This window comes from Octopus bimaculoides, chromosome 16 (genome assembly GCF_001194135.2).
Source record: "Octopus bimaculoides isolate UCB-OBI-ISO-001 chromosome 16, ASM119413v2, whole genome shotgun sequence".
Lineage (NCBI taxonomy): Eukaryota > Metazoa > Mollusca > Cephalopoda > Octopoda > Octopodidae > Octopus > Octopus bimaculoides.
This window is the reverse complement of record NC_068996.1, coordinates 30,114,403-30,134,443: the sequence shown is the minus strand read 5'-3', so window position 1 is coordinate 30,134,443 and position 20,041 is coordinate 30,114,403. Positions and strand designations below refer to the sequence as shown.

Sequence of the window (20,041 nt, the reverse complement as noted above, 5' to 3'; positions counted from 1 at the left end):
TACATTCTTCACCAGGGGTGGGGGTCTTTGTATTTAAGAGCAACCTTGCATCCCGCTGTCTGGTGAGGATGAAATCAATCTCGCTTTCAGAGTCGCCGTGTATGTGTGTGTGTGTGTGTGCACGCGCGTGCGTGTCTTTATGTTTGTCCTACAATACTGCTTAGGGTGATTTGTTTGGCAAAAGCCCTTCATGGTCATGCCCCAGCATGTCTGCAGTCCCAAAATTTTAACAGAGATCTAGTAGTCAATCTCTATAAGAGAATGCAATAAATTGTGCTCTTGATGATCAATTTTAGTTAAGCAAACAAATGTACATCTAACACTGAGTTCCAAATGGTGAAACATACATATGGACTAAATATCAATTCTGATGTTCAGCTTAATTTTCCCCAATATACATATACATACACATTAATACATACACACACACATATGTACCAAAAGACACACACACACACGTCTGGTTTCAAACAATTCAAGGAAACTGGTAATGGTAGATTAATTGGAGCACTTATTAAGAAGCTTATCTAATTTACAATCAAAGGAAGATTTTGTGACAATAATATTTAAGACATGTTAAATTTTATTCCTGCTAAGCAACCAAAAATATCACAACAGTCCTTAAAAATTGTATGGAATTTAGAAATGGTCAGTTACTATTTTTATAAGGATTTATAAAAGATACATTTTACATGTGTGTGTTACATCCATACTGTTTCATAATAGTGAATTGTGGGTAATGAAAGAACACAGCCTACTGCAGTATAGTAAAAACTAAATGAGTGCATTGTGATTATCACAACTGCTCTGTGCTTCTAGTTTTGATATGATTCTATAAATCATATATATTGTGTAAAAAATGTTATTCATATTGTACTTTGACATTTTGAGTTATTTGAATATATAAACTGAAATAGAATTTGAATTATCACTGTATTTAAAAGGGGACGAGACAGATGTAGAAGAAAAGAAACAAAAATTACAAAATATAAAGAGCATAGTTATATTAGCAAACCAACATTGGGAACTAAATAAGGATTTGAGAAATTTAGAATTCAAAAGCAGTAAAAGCCTGGGAGGGTCAAAAAAGTTAAGTAAAGACAAGTAAGGAAAAGCAAACAAGAATATGCTATTGAAGAATCAAATGAAAATAATTTACATTTATATGCACTCTTTTTTATGCTTCATCAGAATTTCAAAGTAATCAACTGAGTGTTGTACTAGTTTTGATGGTATTAATACAATTTTTCAATCAAGATTGTTTACACAAGTGTACCAGTGTCATCCATACATAGCACCTCAAGTGTATATTCTTCTATCTTAAAATAGTTCCAGAAAGTGGGGCCTTCTTTTCTTAACTTTTGTCATAGATATTGACAAATGTTTCACATTTTCTTTTATAGGATTTAGCGACATTGCTCATAATTTCTTTCAAAGTTATTAATATCCGGTGGCACTGCTCCTCAAGAATATTGTAACTGTTGGGGTTTCATCACATTTATATCGTAAATCATACTAAGATGATTTGTTTGGGATTCTTAGCCAATTATAGACTCTTGCATAAAGAAGATTGAGAAGGCATAACATTAGTAGATTTAAGAGGCATCCAGCACTTTGTTGACCTTAGAGAGAATGTTGTCCCCAGTGAGATCTGAACTCAGAATGTAAAGAATGAAGTCTGTAAGGCATTTTGTCTGATACTCAAATAATTCTACCAATTTACAAATTAATGCCTGTGTTAATAAATCATATTATAAATAACAGTGAAATATCGACAACATTTTTTAAGGTAGCAATATGGAATAAGCCTACTGGCAGAAATATTTCTTTATAAGTATCATAAATATTTCATTTTTGTATCTGGTTAGCAAGATTATGTGAATTCATGTGTTAATAACTCTCCTTAGGCACAACAAAATATAATTAATATCATTTTAAGATGAACAATGAATTAGAACACATGCATATATCTAACTCTTGTTCCTTTTGCCTAAAAATTTTCCCTTCTATTTATAGTAAAATGCAGAATCAAAACTCTTGTGATAATTTTCTACTTTTTTATAAGTTAGAATTACATTCATTTCAGTTAGCATAGTGTTATAAATTCAAAGCAACTTACTATAATATTGAACATAGGTTTCAAAGAAAATGATAAAATTAGATATCTTATTGATAATTTTAAGTAAATTATATAAAAGATAAATTTACAAAAGCTAAAGAATATGTGTGTTTATTTGAATAAATATGGTGGTATCAAAAAGTTCGCTGACTAATTATGTTTAATAAAAAATAATTTATTTACCAAAATAATGAATTATTAGTGCTAAGCAGTGTTTATGTATGAATTGCCTCTCTTAGGTACATCTCGTTGACAAGAGTCAAAAAACTCAAAACATCGATGTCTGGGATTCCTAATAGATGGCAACACTGAACAAACTGGGAGTTCTCACACCTTTTTACCATAAGAGAGATTTTTTCTCCACAGTAACTACTGTGTATTTGCCTTTTAGAAGTTGAAATATGTGATGAACATATTTCAACTTACCTAATTCTGCTTATTTACCAAAGTTTTAACTTCACCTCCTTCAAAATATTCACCTTACACAGCAATACAACCAGTCCCAGCATTCCTGCCACTTTTGGAAACCGGCCTGGAAGTCATTTTCCATAAGCAAGTTGATATTCTTGGACTAGTTATGTTTAATAAAAAAATAACTTATTTACTTAAATTTTAACATCATCTCCTTCAAAATAATCACCTTGCACAGCAATACACTGGTCCCAGCATCCCTGCCACTATTGGAATCCAGCCCGAAAGTTGCTTTCCGTAAATGAGTCGATGAACTTTGGTAATTTGCTCTGGATCTTGACAATGATGTTAAAACGGCAACCTTTGAGCTGCATTTTCATCTTGGGGAAGAGATGGAAGACCATAGGTGCTAAATCTGACAAATAGGACAGGTACGGAAGCGATACCATGTTGTATCTGGCAAGAAACTCACAAGTCAGGAGAGCTCAGTGCATTGTTGTTGTGAAGAATTCAATTCTTTGCATTCCACAGATCTGGTCACTTTTGCCAAATGTCCTCTTTCAAATACTTCATAACATTACAGTAGAACTCTCTGGCCCAAGGGGATGAATTCACAATGCACAACGCCACAGATGTTGACAAACTTTGGCATGTTCAATTCAACCATTAGGATTGCCTGCATGGGCCCATACAACAGATCAACAACATCAGCAATGTTGATTGTCTTCCAACGATCCTCATGCACAAGCCGATGAATTTTCTCCACTTCTCCAGGAGAAGACACTCATGGTAGGTCCTCCAGGGACATTCTTCCATTTTTGAAGTACCCATACCATTCAAAACAATGAGTACAACCCATTGCCTCGTTGCCGTAAGCTTGCCGAAGCATGCTCACTGTCTCTGTAGCAGACTTCCCAAGTTTAATGTAAAATTCCATGTTGGCTCTTTGTTCCAATTTCTTGTCCATGCAAAATGTCAGACTACAGCATACATGTGATTACAAAAACTCAAATTTCTTAACTTGCAAAGTAAACACAGTGATGTCACTCAGCACACTGCCTCATGAAGGTCACTGCTAGCTCTCATGGTGCACACAACTGTGTTATCACCTGTTGGTGTGCTACATAATTAATCCAGGAATTTTTTGATACCACCTTGTATACCTACATGCATATTTAAGCATATATACACAATGTTCAATAATATGCATGGACTTAAATGAAAGTGCAAGGGTATCTTGAGAGTATGTATATATATGTAGGTGCAATAAAAAGTGTTATTTTGTGACCAAAGAAGTTGTTTTTGAGGGTAGCAAAATGGTCAAGTTGGTTGCTACAGCTTGTTTTCTATCAAAATATGTGAGTCTATGTGTCAATAGGAGCAAATGTGTTACATATGTGTGAGTGCAGAAGAATATGTGTAATATACAAGTAACAGTAAAAAGAATATTTTTGTGCATATTGAAATTGTTGTAAAAAAAAATCAAAGAATAATGTATTAATAACATGGACACCCATTGGAGCCATATCATATGGTAATGAATTAAAACCTTAGTATTATTACAGCTGTTGCATTGTGTCTATGGACAAAAGTCCACAGACACATTACTCTACTTGCATCAGATTCCTCATTCATTTAATTGACAGATACCATTGCTACATCATATTTGAATAAAATCTATAAATGTAACAACAACCATGTCAATAAAACCCATTCTATCTATTCTAATATAGAAAAAGCACAGATGTAAACTGTGAGCAGGTGCTAAAGATACCATCAAAACAGTATCTTCTAAAGATACCTTCAAAACAGTAAAGGTTTTAATAATATTTAGAAAAGCATGCATGTATGCATGCACATGCCACTCCAAATATATGCATATATAATACAAATTGATGGCAATCATATTTTGGACAAATTATCCTTTGGCCTTAAATCATTTCTAGAAATATAAAATCTAATATTTTGAAGTATTCATATCTTGTTTGAATGCCAAATTAATTTACTTTTGATAATGTTTGAGTCAGACACAGTAAAGTTTTTAAATTAATAAATTTGTAAATATGTGCTTTGTATTTTAAGATCGTTTAAAAAATGATGCTCGTGTATTATTTTCCCTTATCCTTGTTTTCATAAAGTTACCGTAATTTTGCTCTTTGTTTATCTAAAAAATCTTGACAAAACTGCCTCATTTCTTCAGTGATTGTTCACTTTTATGCTGTTATACAAATTTAGTGTTTTGTGTTCCAAGTTTTGTATGAAAGAGAGTGAGCGAGAAAGATACTAAGAATAACAGGAGGAAAACAGGGTGAGAAAAGGATAGGGCTTAGTGAATAAAAACGGATTTTAACAAGGAGAGAATACAAAAAAAAAAAAATTAACACAGAAACAAGCTTGTCATCTCTTAACAAGGATTAAATTCAGTGTGATAAACTACTTATTAAAATATTCATATAAAAGAAAAAAATTGTGGCACCTGTTCCCCATGGACAAGATTCTAGTAAAAAAGAAATAAAAAGTACACATGAAATATTTGTTCATGAAATTCTAACACAAATATATTCACAAATGAATTTTCCAAGCAGCTTATCTTCAAGTATGTTCAAACTGCTTTGCACACACATGCATGCACACATACAAACAAAATTGTCTTTCATATATTCCTAACAGAGTATCATCACAAACATCTAAAAATTAATTGAAGGAGCTGATTGTGTTATCAAAGAAAAACAAATCAGATCTGAACAAAAGTTAAATGAAAGAAATGATCTAGACTTTAAGAGAAAGGAGTGTGTGATATTGCAATTTAAAGATACCATGAAATTAAAATCATTTAATAAGGCAATGATTAAACTACTATATGGTTACTCAACCTGCTACAAATTGCAGTCAATCTCCATTGTTACACACTATTTGTGGGAAGAGCATGTAGTCCTGGATACACTACATCTATAGTATAATGGAGAAAGCTGCTTATTAATTAGTTTGGAGTATGTAACTCTTACTAAAAGGAAGCAACTATTAAAGTCTACATTGTCTAGAAAATTCCAATTTTAATACATTTTTAATCAAAATGTGGTCCAAATCTTGAAGATTTCGATTTCATGATTTAATCACAAAACAATTTTTTATTCACTGTAACATAGTTATTTTGCTTTGAGGTAGTATATTTTAATGTCTCTGTGTATACTCAACATAACTATAGATGTATGTCCTCCAACCTAACTTTGTTTCCTCATAACTTTCTGAAAAACAAATATCTTTTAATGTAATTTTCTGAAAATATGTTTCAGATGTAGTAATTTGTAGGAAAAAAAATTTTTGAGGAGGGGGAAAGAGGAGATTTAGATAAGTCACATGCTTGAATTTTGTTTCCTTATAACTTTCTTTAAATGGAATTTTCTACAAATACTTTTCAGATGTTGTAGATAATGATTATATTGGAATTCAATGTAAAAACAAATTTGAGATGGGGGATGATATTTTGTGCATCTTAACTTTGTTTTTTCATATGTTTTGATGATGTAGATTTGAATTATGTTGGAAAAAAAGCTACTTTTGAGAACTATTCCTCTCTTCCTCGAAAATTCTCTGAAAGAAATCTTTGTAGAAGGATGAGTACAATGCTAACACTAAGTACTGAATACATATTTCTTTCCTTATTTTAGCACAATCTCAATCACTCTTTTAAACAAACTTCATGGTAGCCCATCTTCTATGTGATCATTTAGTTAGCTAGTATGGATCTTACAGGTTTCAAGAGTAATTTTTTTCCAATATAATTCTAATCTACATAATTAATCCAAACATATAAAGAAACAAAGTTAAGATATGTGAAATATCTACCATCCCTCACAATTTTTTTACCATATTAAATTCTGATATAATTGCAATCTACACCAGCTGAAAGGATTTGTAGAAAATTTAATCAAAAAACAACCATTTTTCAGAAACTTGTGAGAAAACGAAGTTTTCTGTAATTCTGTATTTACTGTAATTATGTCCTAAATTCATCTACTGAGTGAGTGAGTACTATTAAATGAATAAAGGACACACAAAAAAAAAAAAATTAGATGTAACACCAGAAAAATTACACAAATTGGGAATCATGTGTAAATATTTAGCAACTAGTAGAAAATTGCCCACATGGTGATCTTTCACCTAATCAGAATAAAGAATAAAATGGTCACAGCTGAAATATTTTTGATTATAGATCTGCTTAATTAGGGCTGACCCAGAGGTAAGCAACAACAAATTATTTTTAATATTATGACTGATACAAGACAGTGAGTTGGCAGAATCGTTAGCACACCAGGTAAAATGTTTAGCAACATTTCATCTGTTTCCACATTCTGAGTTCAAATTCTGCTGAGGTTGACTTTGCATTTCATCGTTTCAGGGTCGATAAAATTAAGTACCAGTTGAACACTGGGTTGATTTAATCGACTTAACCCTCCCCCAAAATTACAAGCCTTGTGCCAAAATGTGAAATCAATATCATAACTGCCAGAATCAATTATTAAACACTAACTTTTATTATACAAATTGAACTTGAATTTCTTCCAAGTATCACTGTTCAGTCTTTACATTCCTGATCAATTTTAGTACTCTATAATTATTAGAATATATTCCTATTTATTCATTCAACATTTTCATGACCAGAGCAGAACTCAAAGGTTAATAACTGTGCACATGTAATTTCTTAAAATACTTTCAAAAATAAAGCTTCAAACAATTACTCATTTCCTTGTTTTAAAAAAAGGAGTAATTTGAAAGTATGTAATAAAAATGAGAACAGTGGAAATAATTTACATTGATTTACAATAAATTCTAGGGTTTCTAATTAACATTCTATAAAATAATTTGGAATTAATAAAGATATATTCTTTTGACAATATATTTGTATCAGGAGGTATGTTGGTGGAAATAGTAATGTATCAATCTTAATAGCTCAAAGTACTTAATTTTGCAATCCAAATCATGTTGGGAATAAATTTGCCTTTTATCCCTGTAAGGTGTCTTAGATAGGCACAAGTAAAATTCTGACAGAGTTTATATAATCAATCAGATATTTTCCTTACGAAAGTTTTGTTGCATACCAAAGAAAGAAATGAATAAAATATATTCATAAAGAAAGTACAAATGGTAGGTATCCTCTGTTTTCTGAAACCCCTAACTGGGTTAAATATATTAAGAAAATACTTTAAGAAACAATAGAGCACCTTACTATATATTAAAAGTGAGAAATCTCTTTGTAGCTACATGAAAAAGTAACAAGACACAACCCTTCACTAAAATAGCTGAAAAGAATCAACATAGCTCCATAAAAAAAAATGTATGCTGAATAAAGACTGTGTAGAAACAAGTGAAGTAACTAACCCTGGGTCTTCATACTGAATCTGTTTCTGATTTCATCTATGAGTCTGTCATTAGCAAATTTCTCTTCATTGATATGTGCCCAAAATGAGTTTTCATGAAAGTTCTTCATATTTACCTATAAATAAATAAATAAATAATTGTAAAATTTCCAAATCCAGTCTAATGGGGGGAAAAAAAAAAAAAAAAAAAAAGACCTTGAAAACTGTTGAGAAATTATATCTTGTTTCCTAACATGTCCTTCACCATTGGACTAACACAGCAGAGGAAATTGCCAAACTGTTGTTACAAATATGTAGGTTGATATGATTTTTCAGGCTGTATGTCATTACGAAAAATATATGAAGAGTATATAAGATATAAAGATATAATATATAAGATTTATAAAATATACAAGGAAATATCTGAGAGAAGAATTATAATACAAACTATAATAAAAAATTATATTTTATGTTTTATATTTTCATGCCTTTGTATATATATCCTGTATATTTTTTATATTCTCTTATATTACATTTTATGCTTATTTAAAAAAAATTTTATTTCCTTATATTTTTAAAGTTTTTTATAGCATAAAAATCTGGTGGTAATTTATAATTTTTAACTTTTTTCACTAAAATTCGTTATATGCTGCAATCTTATATATCATATATTAAATTATACATTATCCCCTTATTTAGTTATATTTGAAATTTCTTTCTCACCTTTATATATCTATATATTTATATTTTGCTTTAACAGTATAAGTAAACTAAGTTTAAAACTTACTCCTTCCATTTCTCTCTTAACTTATATCCTACCCATAATCCTTTAAGAGGTATACTTTTTAACAGTTCACTTTTTCTTCCCCTTTAAGATGACAATCAAAATAAGCTTTATTAGCTATCCCTTTCCCCTCTTTTCTTTCTATTATCAACACTCCGTCATTAGAAAGTCTTGTTTACCACCCCATGACCAGCCCTTTGGTGTTGATATAGCCGGATGTAAAGTTCCATTTTCTTAGAAAGTAGAACACAGTCTGTCATGATCCTAATTAATTTATAATGAATTGACATTTATACATCTGTTACTCATTTATATTTCACTCACCTTCCCTGGAATCTGCACTTCGGAAGTATTTGGCAAGTATCTTTACACAAAGTACATGTTTAACAAACAAAAGCAGATTTATTCACTAAGTTGGATCATGCCATCTGCATACACTGCACAAATATCAAGTGGAAAAAATCCTAAGTAGAGCTTGAAATCCATCTAATATTGTCCAGGTGTGCAAAATAAGTTTGTTCTAACAAGGTGGCTCAATTCAACTGAATCTAAATTACATTTTATACATGCACATTTATTTCATCAGATGAATGCAAGAAGTTTGTGTGTGTGTGTGTGTTAGAGATTAGCATATGCATATGGAAAGAATAGATGAAAGGTAGACTTTATAAAACTCAACTAAACAACTGGTTGAGAGCAGTTGAAAAAAGTTAGTGACTTGGAAGGTTCAAAGTATAGTACTTCCAGTATGACATCATATCCAGACTGCAAGAGGCCATTTTTGCTTTATGACTTTACTATGAACCAGGTGGAGGCAATGGAGTGTCTGTGCAGTAAATTCATGCAAAGGTAAATGGGCACTCTCCCATCTTCCAGCTCAGTCAATTTGTACAGCAAGATCACTAAGCTCTGCCAACCAATTTCATCAGTGATGGAAGAATTCAAAGCCACCAGGGCAAGAGCAATCAGTACCATTGCTTCTGAATGAGGATGAGAAAGTCAGACATACCAAGTTTGTAAAGTGCAGCAGAAGGTAATGCCCTAAGAAGCTGTGAAGGAAATGGAAACATACTGGAAGCATCAGGAGATTGGAAGAATAATTTGTCAAGGGTGGATAGGACTCAACAACTACAGTGCCAGGAAATGAAAAAACACTAATGCCAAGGGCAAAAGAGAATTCAAATGCAAAGGGTTTGTGACAAGGCTCCCTGGATGAAAGCAATGGTAAGAGACAAGTTTTCTGTTCGGCAGCTAGCAAGTGAACCCGAAGGGCAGACTTGTCTTCCCAGAGTAACATACCCCGACCAGACATGTTCTGGCTCTCTAAGATTGCAAAAGCAATCACCATAGTTGAACATACAATGCCTTGGTGAGGACAGACTCAACACTCTCACCTGGTAAAGAAAACCAAATATCAGGACTTGACTGACAAGGCCTCCTTCCTAACTGAAGTTGGCTGCCACAACTTTCTAGCCATTTTTGTGCATTATTATCCACAGAAGATTGGTCAGGAACAACTGGAGAAGGCTACTAAGGAAATAAGCATGGCAGCTGAAACCAGCTCCTTTCTGCATGAGGTAAAGCATCTCTGATGTTTATTTCATCTATACTTTTCAGTGAATAAGTTTTATTCAATAGAAATATTCATGTGCCTTCCTTTTTATAATTTCACAATTCTTGTATATCAACAAACATATAATAATTGAGTGAATAATAATATATTTTCCTCACAAATTCACTGTTTTATTGACTAAAGACTTTTGTAAAATAGTTTACCCACCCCAAAATTAAGTAGTTTCAAATGGAAAAGGAACTGCATTCAGTAATTCAAAATAAGTCCACAGCAAAATTAACATAATAAAAATAGCAACAGATTTACTACAAACCTTCAGTCTTAGTAAATCTGTCACTATTTTTATCACCTTTGTAGTTCTTCCAGTCTCCCTCTCTTTATCTTTTCACATTTCATCAGTCAATTATTGTATCTGAGAGGGAAATATTCATGGCCAATTAACTATCTCTGAATAAGTACAGCATCATCCAAATTATGTATTGTAATGTTGCTGTCATTAAACAGAGAAATATGGCTCTTATTATAATACAGATTGGAAAGGACTTAGAACTGAAATTGGATAAAATCATTAGACTGATATATACACACATTTACATAGCCAGTATAGACAACACAAAGCACTCAATGATTCAGTGATATTATCAATGAAAGATTTTTATCTTATTTCATTATCTATTACTTTTTTCAGTCACTGGACTGCAGCTATGCTACAGAAAGAAAGATAGATTGATATCCAGAATAGAAGGATAAGCTGATTGCTAGTATCTTGGTGTCTTACAAATTTGCCATCAATGCAAATACAGTAATAAAAATCAGGTGGTACCTGCATGAGTACTTCCTGAGGTGAATGCATGGATTATTTAATCCCTTCTCCATCGCTATATATGTGTGTGTATATCTATGTTTGTGTGTACATATACATATTGAAAGTTGCAGGCATGGCTGTATGTATGGTAAGAATTTTGCTTCCCAACTGTATGGTCTTGGATTCAGTTTTCAGTTCCACTGCATGACATCTTGAGTGAGTATTTTCTAAAATCTCAGGCTTACCAAAACCTTGAGTGGGTTTGGTACACAGAAGCTGAAAGAAGCCTTTGTGTGTGTGTGTTACTGTGTCCTTGCCTTGACATCACACAATAGTTGTAAACAAGTGTCACCATAATGCAAGTGGTGTTCTTTGTTTTGAATCTTCCATGAAACACATGAGAATTGGTGACAGGAAGTGTATCCAACTAGAAAATATTTGCTGCAACAAATTCCATCTATGAGTTAAAGATGATGATGATGACACATAAACACACACATGCATATAACAGGCTTCCACAGAGTTTCCATATATCAAGCTCATGCATGTGATATTGGAAAGTTCTTTATGAATAAAAAGGAGAAAAGAAACGCAAATGGAATTTTATGTGATTAAAAAATAACTGTAGAGTAAATAGTTATATTTTATAGATTTAATGTTTTAGTAAAGAAACTTTGCTTTTGCTAATTCAAGAGCCCATCTGAAACTGAATAACTTCAAACTACAAATGCAATTGAATTATTTCAGAACATTTTTCTGATTCCAACATTTAGAATGAATTTGATTCATATACATCAAAGTAATTTCTGTGTGAAATATGATGTAAAAGATTTAAGCATAGTGTTTATGCATGAAAGTATTGTTACAACAAATAATGGGATAAAATAACATGTTCTTGATATAACTGTGTGTACTGAAAAATACATCAATAATCCAAATAAATCATAGAAAGAGAATAGTAGCATACTTGTGTCCAGTTGATTCTTTTTATCTTCACATCAACATTGTATTTCTTCCGCCTTGGTAATGTTTTATCTTTCTTCATACCTGGTGCAGGAAATCCAGGAGGAAATGGTGCTCTGGGCACTCCAGGTGGAGGTGGTGCCCTGGGCACACCAGGTGGAGGTGGTGCTCTGGGCACACCAGGTGGAGGTGGAGGTATAGGTATGCTGCCAGGTAAGGGAGGAGCTCTTGGAGCACCACCAGGTAATGGTGGTGGAAGTGGAACACGTCCACCCATGTTGGGTAGTGGAGGTGGAGGAGGGACTGTAGAACTACCAGGTAAGGGAGGTGCACGTGGGACACCACCAGAATTAGGAATATTTCCATCAGACCCACCAATAGTTTTGTTAATCATAGCACCAATTCCTGAATTAATCTGAAAAACAGAAAATGAAAGCTATACATAATTTGCACAAAGATATAAAGACATAAACTAATGAAAAGAATGAATGTGACAACACATGTACATAGATTTAATGTGGATTTACAATATATTAGAAGTGAACAGATATGAATGAGTGGATGTGAATTATCCAAGTGAATTATCCACATCAACAGATGTGAATTATCCAAGTTGAAACAAGCCAATAAATTAGTAAGGGCAAATCTGAGAGTCATAGAGGATACAATGCAGATCTATTGAATCCATACCAATAGCAAAAAAGCATAACTACAATTATACTGTTGAATATTTAGATACTTTAAACATATAGCTATTTTACTTCTCAAAATATGAATAAAAATACACATTTTTTTACGAATATGTTTACAGAATTTGGTAAAATGAATTAATTAGTTCATTAACAAATATGAATGTGACATCAATTAGTTGTCATCAACAATGGTTGACTTCCGCTTGAATTATCAATATCCAAATATCACAGTAAAAACCAGTAGTTTTGGAATTTCAGCTCCCTTACCTGCAATCATATTAGTTAACATTGTTTAATTAATCGTGGAATCTTGGTCTGATGGTTCTGACAACAACCAAACACCTTTTGAGCATGGTCGTTGCCAGAACTATCTGACTAGCCCTCATGCCAGTGGCACGTAAAAGCACCCACTACACTCTCGGAGTGGGTGGCATTAGGAAGGGCATCCAGCTGTAGAAACTTTGCCAGATCAGATTGGAGCCTGTTGCAGCCTTCTGGCTCGCCAGTCCTCAGTCAAACTGTCCAACCCATGCCAGCATGGAAAACGGACATTAATTGACGTTGATGATGATGATGAATAATTATTTTTTTATTTTGTTACAATTTTGTTTTTCTATATTTATAATTCTATCTTTATTCTTTCCTTTTATATATTTCATTTATTTTCCTAAATGTGGTACAATATGACAGTGATCCTATTCAACTGTCCCATATCTGGGAGTGTGTATGCATATGTGTGAGAGGGGCACTGTCAGTATGAACAGCAAGGCAGTAGAGTAGCTTTCCTGGAATTCCTGAGTCAAGACGGTCAATGAGAGACTGGTGAGGAAATAAATGCAGAAGGATGAGAGCAAAGGTTGAAATAAGGACATGGGAACTGTGAGAGAGAGGTAAAGAGAGCAGGAAGTCAAGACATACATTAAGAAGCTAACTTTGGCTGCTAGTTTGTTTTCATCATTACTAAAGGGAATTTTGAATCATTCTACATTTTACCATTCATAAATTTGTTATCTTGTAATTTCTATCTTTTTACCTCAACTTTTGTTCATTTTTATGTTCATTTCTTTTCTAACTGGTATCTTACTATTGTCTAAATATTTCAGAATTCAAAGGAGTGAAAGTGTAGGACCACATGAGACTTTCCAAGGCCTCTGAGGCTTGTTAGAAAGAAAGGAGTCTTCTTTGTTTGATTTTTCATTATAATTTTTGTAACAAAACAGTAAAAGTGGGATATAAACTCTTTAAAAGGTTTAATATTAAATATAAAAAAAAGAACAAAAATATGAAACCTTTTCCTTCATTTGGCTATTCTCAGTTTCTAATTTTTTCATTTTATCTTGTAGCGTTAAGAACTTGGCCTCTGCTTCTTGCCTGGCAGTCAGTTCTAACTCGAGCATGTTATTCATTTCTTCAATTTTTGCATTATCTTCACCAACTTTATCATTTGATATTTGCTCTATATTGAATATGAAATGAAAAAATTATATAAACAATAGTAACATCATAATATGAAGGAATTTATATCTCTATATGCACACACAAAGGATATGGATGAAAATATAAATCCATTCCTTTCTTACTACAAAGGGTCAAACCTGATATATATTATCTCCCCCACTTCCACTAAAGTTAGTGAGATAGAAAAATAGGAAACTATTTTATTTTTCACATGATTGCCACCTCCATCCATGTGCTCATACCCAAGGTTGGTTACTGCAAAAGCACGTGTGTGACAAGCAACAATATCAGAAGAATAGGATTTCTAATCAACAAAGAACTTAGTGAATTCATTTTAAAATGAAGGATAAGTTCTAAATGAAACATATTCTTAACGAGAAGAGACAAAAGCCAAAGATGAAATAAGTATGTATTAAGTAAAATAGCTTTGATCAGAATCAGTAAATGAATAACATCAATTCTCAAAATCATGTACAATATGAACCTGCATGGTACTGCATGAGATCATATGAATCATACCATTATTGTTAACATTCTTTTTAACCCCTTTACTGTGGAAATCAGATATATCTAGTCAAAATTTCATTACCTTTAACCTTATTGAGTTTCAGACATGACATTCTTCAACAAAACTTGACATGCCTGTTAAGATATGTCAAGTTTTTTTTTAGATAGGACTTGTAGAAAATACCAATTCAATTTTTTAATAGGTATTCAACATTATTAATGGAATAACCATAAAATTTAACCTCACAGTGAAGGGATTAAAGGATTTTAAAAAATTTATTTGTCCAAAAATATCTTTGCAAAATGGTTGCTTACTCATTCTTTGAATGATAATATATTTAATGATTTGATAAATTAATGGCAGCAAAGGACTGAAGATAATAAGCAGAAAAATATGTCTAGCTCTTATACACATACTTCAATGTCTAAGTTTGATATGTCTGATTTTTCATCAAGTGACTTGGATGAAATATTACTTGAAGAATGGTCAAACACCTTTTGCATTCTTGATCAAAAAATACCTTCAGGATGTGATGAAATTTGTTGAGTCTTTGTTTTCTGCTTCCACTCAGTCTTTACTAACCTAATCACCCAACAAACTAATCTGAACAAAAGGGAACAGTCAACTTTGTTTCTATAGGCAATGAAATTTGGGCATATCTGAGCATACTGTTTCTGGTAGAAGTTAACAGCTTGCATGTAAATTTCATGATAAATAAATAGTCAAAAAAACAAATTTTTGTTTGTTTGTGATTTAGTATGTCCATGTCTATTACCAATTTCATTTAATTTGTTACCAATATCTCTCTTCAACATTTTTAGTAATCTTTTCTTTAGCTATTATGATGCAATTAATTGAATATGTACATTATTTTTAGCACAAATGACTACATACATAAAAACTCAACAACTTTTTTCTGCAATACTATCAACTTTAACAGCAATCTTACCACAATTACAGACATTATAAGCATTTGGGAAAGAAAGACAAACTCATGTTTAGGAATTTTCAGCTCAATCATTATTTATGATTGTGACTTTTTAACAGGATGCTAAAAGTTTAAGTTCTTTTGACCATGGATGCTGAATTTGATGAGAAAAATAAGAACTAACATTGACAATTGAACTCATGACAATATTTCATGAATAGGTTCTTGAACTAACTTCTTTTTTTTTTTCCTTAATTTTACTTCATATTCTGAATTATAGTATATTCAGTCTTACATAAAACAGGTAGCCTACAGGGATAATGCTGACCCAATGAAAATGCTCGTCTCTCAGGGAATGCATGACTATGTATACACAAAATATAATTTCTAATGTGAAAACAAATAGTAACAATAGATTCCAAACATAACTAAAATCCATTATGGTAACATACCTAACAAGTCTTCAATATCCAGTTCAAATCGCTTTGTGTAACTGAAATCTGGATCCATACCATGTTTGTGCAAAATAATCTGACTCACACATTCTTCAATTAATTTAAAATATTCAAGTCTGTAATAAACATATTTACAGGTTAGGTTTCAATAATAAAGTATCATACTTAATATACAAATTCTCAATTTCAAAATTAATATTTTAAATTAATTTATCAAATATTAATTTAAAACAAATTATAATTATATAATCCTTAATTGTAATAATTTATTTCATTGAAAAATCAGAAATTACTACTTGTAATTTATATTAATAACATCTCTCTCAGCAAATAAAAGATTAAGTCTACTTTGTTAAGAGCCAAATCATGCGCAAAATCAGTTTAACATTGTTTAGTAATTCTTCATAAATGTTTCAATTTCCAGGTCTTCAGTGTTAAAAATCTTTGCTATTTCAAAAAAATATTTTTATCTGATAGATGAGCAACACAAGTAATATTATGCTGTTATACATCTTTTCTCTCAATGTGTTTCCACATACACATGTAGACACATACATACATCCATGTGTGCATACATACACACACAGGCATACAAACATTAATTTAACAGTTAGTCAGTGGTTTCTTTTTTTTGCACAACAAACACATAGAAGAAAAGTGACCTCTTTTTTCCAAGCAATAGCAGATAAACAGATTGAAATAAGTAAGCTTTCAGGTGCAAGTGGCTAATCATTTGTCTGTTTGGCCTGGGATGATTTGCATCTATCTCTCTCTTTCTCTCTCAACAGTTTATACAACTTTAGTTCATCTATTCATGGCTGTATGGTTAAGAAGCTTGTTGCTCAGTCATGTGATTTGAGACTCAGTCATACTGTGAAGCACCTTAGGTGTTTTCTATTACAGCCTCAGCCCAGCCAAAGTCTTCTAAGTAGATTTGGTAGACAGAAAGAAACTTTTGTGTTACTTACTTACATGCTGTACAAAATTTCTACCAATAATTTTTCTACTCATCAATCAGGGCCTTTTTCCTGAAAGGTTAAATAGTATGTGTTTTCCTGCTTACTAGGACTTTGGTCTTTGCTGAATTAACTTTAAAGCCCTTTGATACAAAGTTTGGCTTCCATACTTGAAATTTCTTTTCTTATGGTCATCAGCACTGAGGAGCTCCTTCAGGTAACCAGTCCTCTGTTATGGCATGGAGGACTATGATAAATAAGAAGGAACTGAGAGCTGAACCCTGGTGAACTACCTGCACATTAAATTTGTAGCCAGCCTTGTTGCTAACTTTCACATTATTAGTCATCACTTTTGTATATGGCTTGGACAGCTCACACCGGCCCTAGCCATTCATCACCTACCTTCTGTAGCCACCACCAGATTAGGGAGTGAGGGGTCCTATCAAAGGATTTTCCAAGGTTGAAAATCAAGGACAGTAGTATATTTTTGATTAAATACTTCTTCAGTTGCATGATTAGGAAAAGAGCATCAGTAGTGCTGCTCTCAGGTATAAAACTAAACTGTATATTATCTAGGTTAACTCTCTTCCTAATTAATTGAGCAATAACTTTCATGACTTGGTCCAACAATTTGAGACCTCTGTAATTGCCTCTCCTTTAACCTCGAAACAGTTAACTGTCTTGCTGCTACATAAGCCATCATGTATAACCCCTTCTACGAACAGATTAATTATACAAGTGACTAGGCATATCCCACTCTATGACATATTCTAAGCCTCTCAGCAGTAATTCCTGACAGGCTTTTCCTGTCTTCGTATCCCTAATTTCTTAATCTATCATTGTGCTATCAACTAAAATAGCTTGTCCCACCATTGGGTTCTCATTAGGAAGACTCCTTTCATAATAGCCTCTTTCTTTTCAAAATCATCAAGTGTAAATGTATTTCTTTTCATCTGTAGACACTTCTCTCCAACATCTCAATTTTACTGATATACTGTCTTGAATTTGGGAACATATCATGGTGTAGAACATTTGGGAACACCTCATGATGTAGAACATTAGCAAATTTCTTTTTTCTTGCTTCTCCCATTGCTAAATATATCTGTTTCCTTACATCCCTTCTAGCTACCTGGTACAATTTTTTGCTAACCCCATTCTTCCAATACTTCCAAGCCTGTCTCTGCTTTTATGGTTTTGTTTATTTCACTGTCCCATCATCATGTCACTCATGGTCTAGCTAAACTTTGCACCAGCCACAGATTTGGTCTATAGCCCTCAGTAGGTTGTTGTGTAAGAACTTCCAGCTGTCCTCTATGTTATATCTTCCCCTCCTCATCAACTGCTTCAATTAGGACTTCTTTAAATCTTCAATTATACAAAGGGTCTTTAAGCTTCCATATCTTCCTTTTTCAGACTGGTTTGTGTCTTTGAGTCTTTCTACCTCTAAATCTGAAGTCTAAATAATATTATGGTAAGCTGGCAGAATCATTAAGACGCCAGGCAAAATGCTTAGCGGGATTTTGTCTGCCGTTACGTTCTGCATTAAAATTCAGCGGAGGTCGACTGCCTTTCATCCTTTCGGGGTGATTAAATAAGTACCAATTACACACTGGGATCAATGTAATTGACTTAATCCATTTGTCTGTCTTTGTTTGTCCCCTCTACATTTAGCCCCCTGTAGGCAATAAAGAAATCAATATTAATTATCACATTACTTAAGATTGTTGACAGCCTTGATTTCTTTGTTTCTCCAAAACATGTAGAAATAAAGAGAAGTCTTTTCATTATGAAGTAGCAGACAAACACAGATTGATACAAGTGAGCACTCAAATGTGTATGGCTGATCATGAGTCTGCTCAATAAAGGATAACTTCTCTTTCTCTTCTAGAAGTTTATATCTTTTTAGCTCATTCTATTCATGTATTATTTTTAAAATTTTAAGTATTTACAGACATGCCCATATACACTCCCAATTACATATGTGCTTGACTAAAATTTCTGAAAATGCATAAAGTAAGAGTCATAACACCTTCATTATTCAATGTCTTGACTACTTAATACTTTTTGACTAAATGTAAATGGACACAAAGTGTAAGTTTTTTTCATTACTTCTGGTCCAGGAATGTGCTGTCTCCTCTCTGCCTTACTATAGAGGATCTGCTCCTTTAAGCTGATGCAACTAACAACAACATCTATTTCTTCATTCTTAGGACATTAATTCTCAGGAATTCCATCTTTGCGCATGGTTCTTCTACTTGCAACTATTCAGGAGGAACACTAACTACTTTGATTCACGAGTCTCAGGTGGTTTGAGAAGACTATGGACACACCTCTATCTTTCAGATCAAAAATAAATAAAAAAAGTGTAATGCAATATCCAAAACCTTTTCATTTTCCTTGGAAACTTCATACCATTAGAAATTTACAAATTTACTCCTCTTTCCCTACACTAAGTACATCCTTTAAGTTGTATGAGTTCCTGAGTATTTTAAAACCATTATTTTAAAACAACTTGCAACAAAATACTTAATAAATTTTGTAGAGATATAAAGCAAATCATAAAACAGTCATGATAATCTCACCAAATTCAGATATCATTGTCTTCATTCAATATACATTTACTATTTATTAACTGATACTATAACCTGAATAGGTTTCCAAAAACTTTTTATCAATATTCTGACATTTTACTTGTGGTCTGATCTGATTATCTTACGCTCAAACCTTTGATGACCTACTATATTTATTTATCACAAAAAGTATACTTACTTAACATACGATTCTTCTCTGATCAATAAAAAATGTTGCAGGATTGATAAAAAGTAGGTTGAGCTGGGGGTATTGTTGATACTATTCATTAGTAAACCATAGCAGTCTTCAATACTCGTGAACATTAGTTAAGGAGGAACAGATATAATTTAATATTTTGCTATCAAACTCAAGTAAATGTCTTCTTAAATCCTAAAATACAATATGTACATATATGCATATATATATATATATATATATATATATATATATATATATATATA

The 20,041-nt window shown here is 32.4% G+C and overlaps 1 protein-coding gene across 3 annotated transcripts in view; it reads right to left on the bottom strand.

Moving 5' to 3' along the window:
- LOC106883550 (protein diaphanous homolog 2) overlaps positions 1-20,041 on the bottom strand; it is a 101,798-nt gene that overhangs the window by 56,975 nt on the left and 24,782 nt on the right. For 2 of the 3 annotated variants that reach the window (XM_052973673.1, XM_052973675.1), the window contains exons 9-14: positions 19,779-19,896; positions 16,051-16,169; positions 13,994-14,160; positions 12,017-12,427; positions 7,910-8,024; positions 5,007-5,027 (exon numbers count right to left, since the gene is read on the bottom strand). In XM_052973673.1, coding sequence (XP_052829633.1) covers positions 5,007-5,027; positions 7,910-8,024; positions 12,017-12,427; positions 13,994-14,160; positions 16,051-16,169; positions 19,779-19,896 — 951 coding nt within the window. The remainder of the gene's footprint in view (positions 1-5,006; positions 5,028-7,909; positions 8,025-12,016; positions 12,428-13,993; positions 14,161-16,050; positions 16,170-19,778; positions 19,897-20,041) is intronic. The other variant, XM_052973674.1, reaches the window with a different exon arrangement.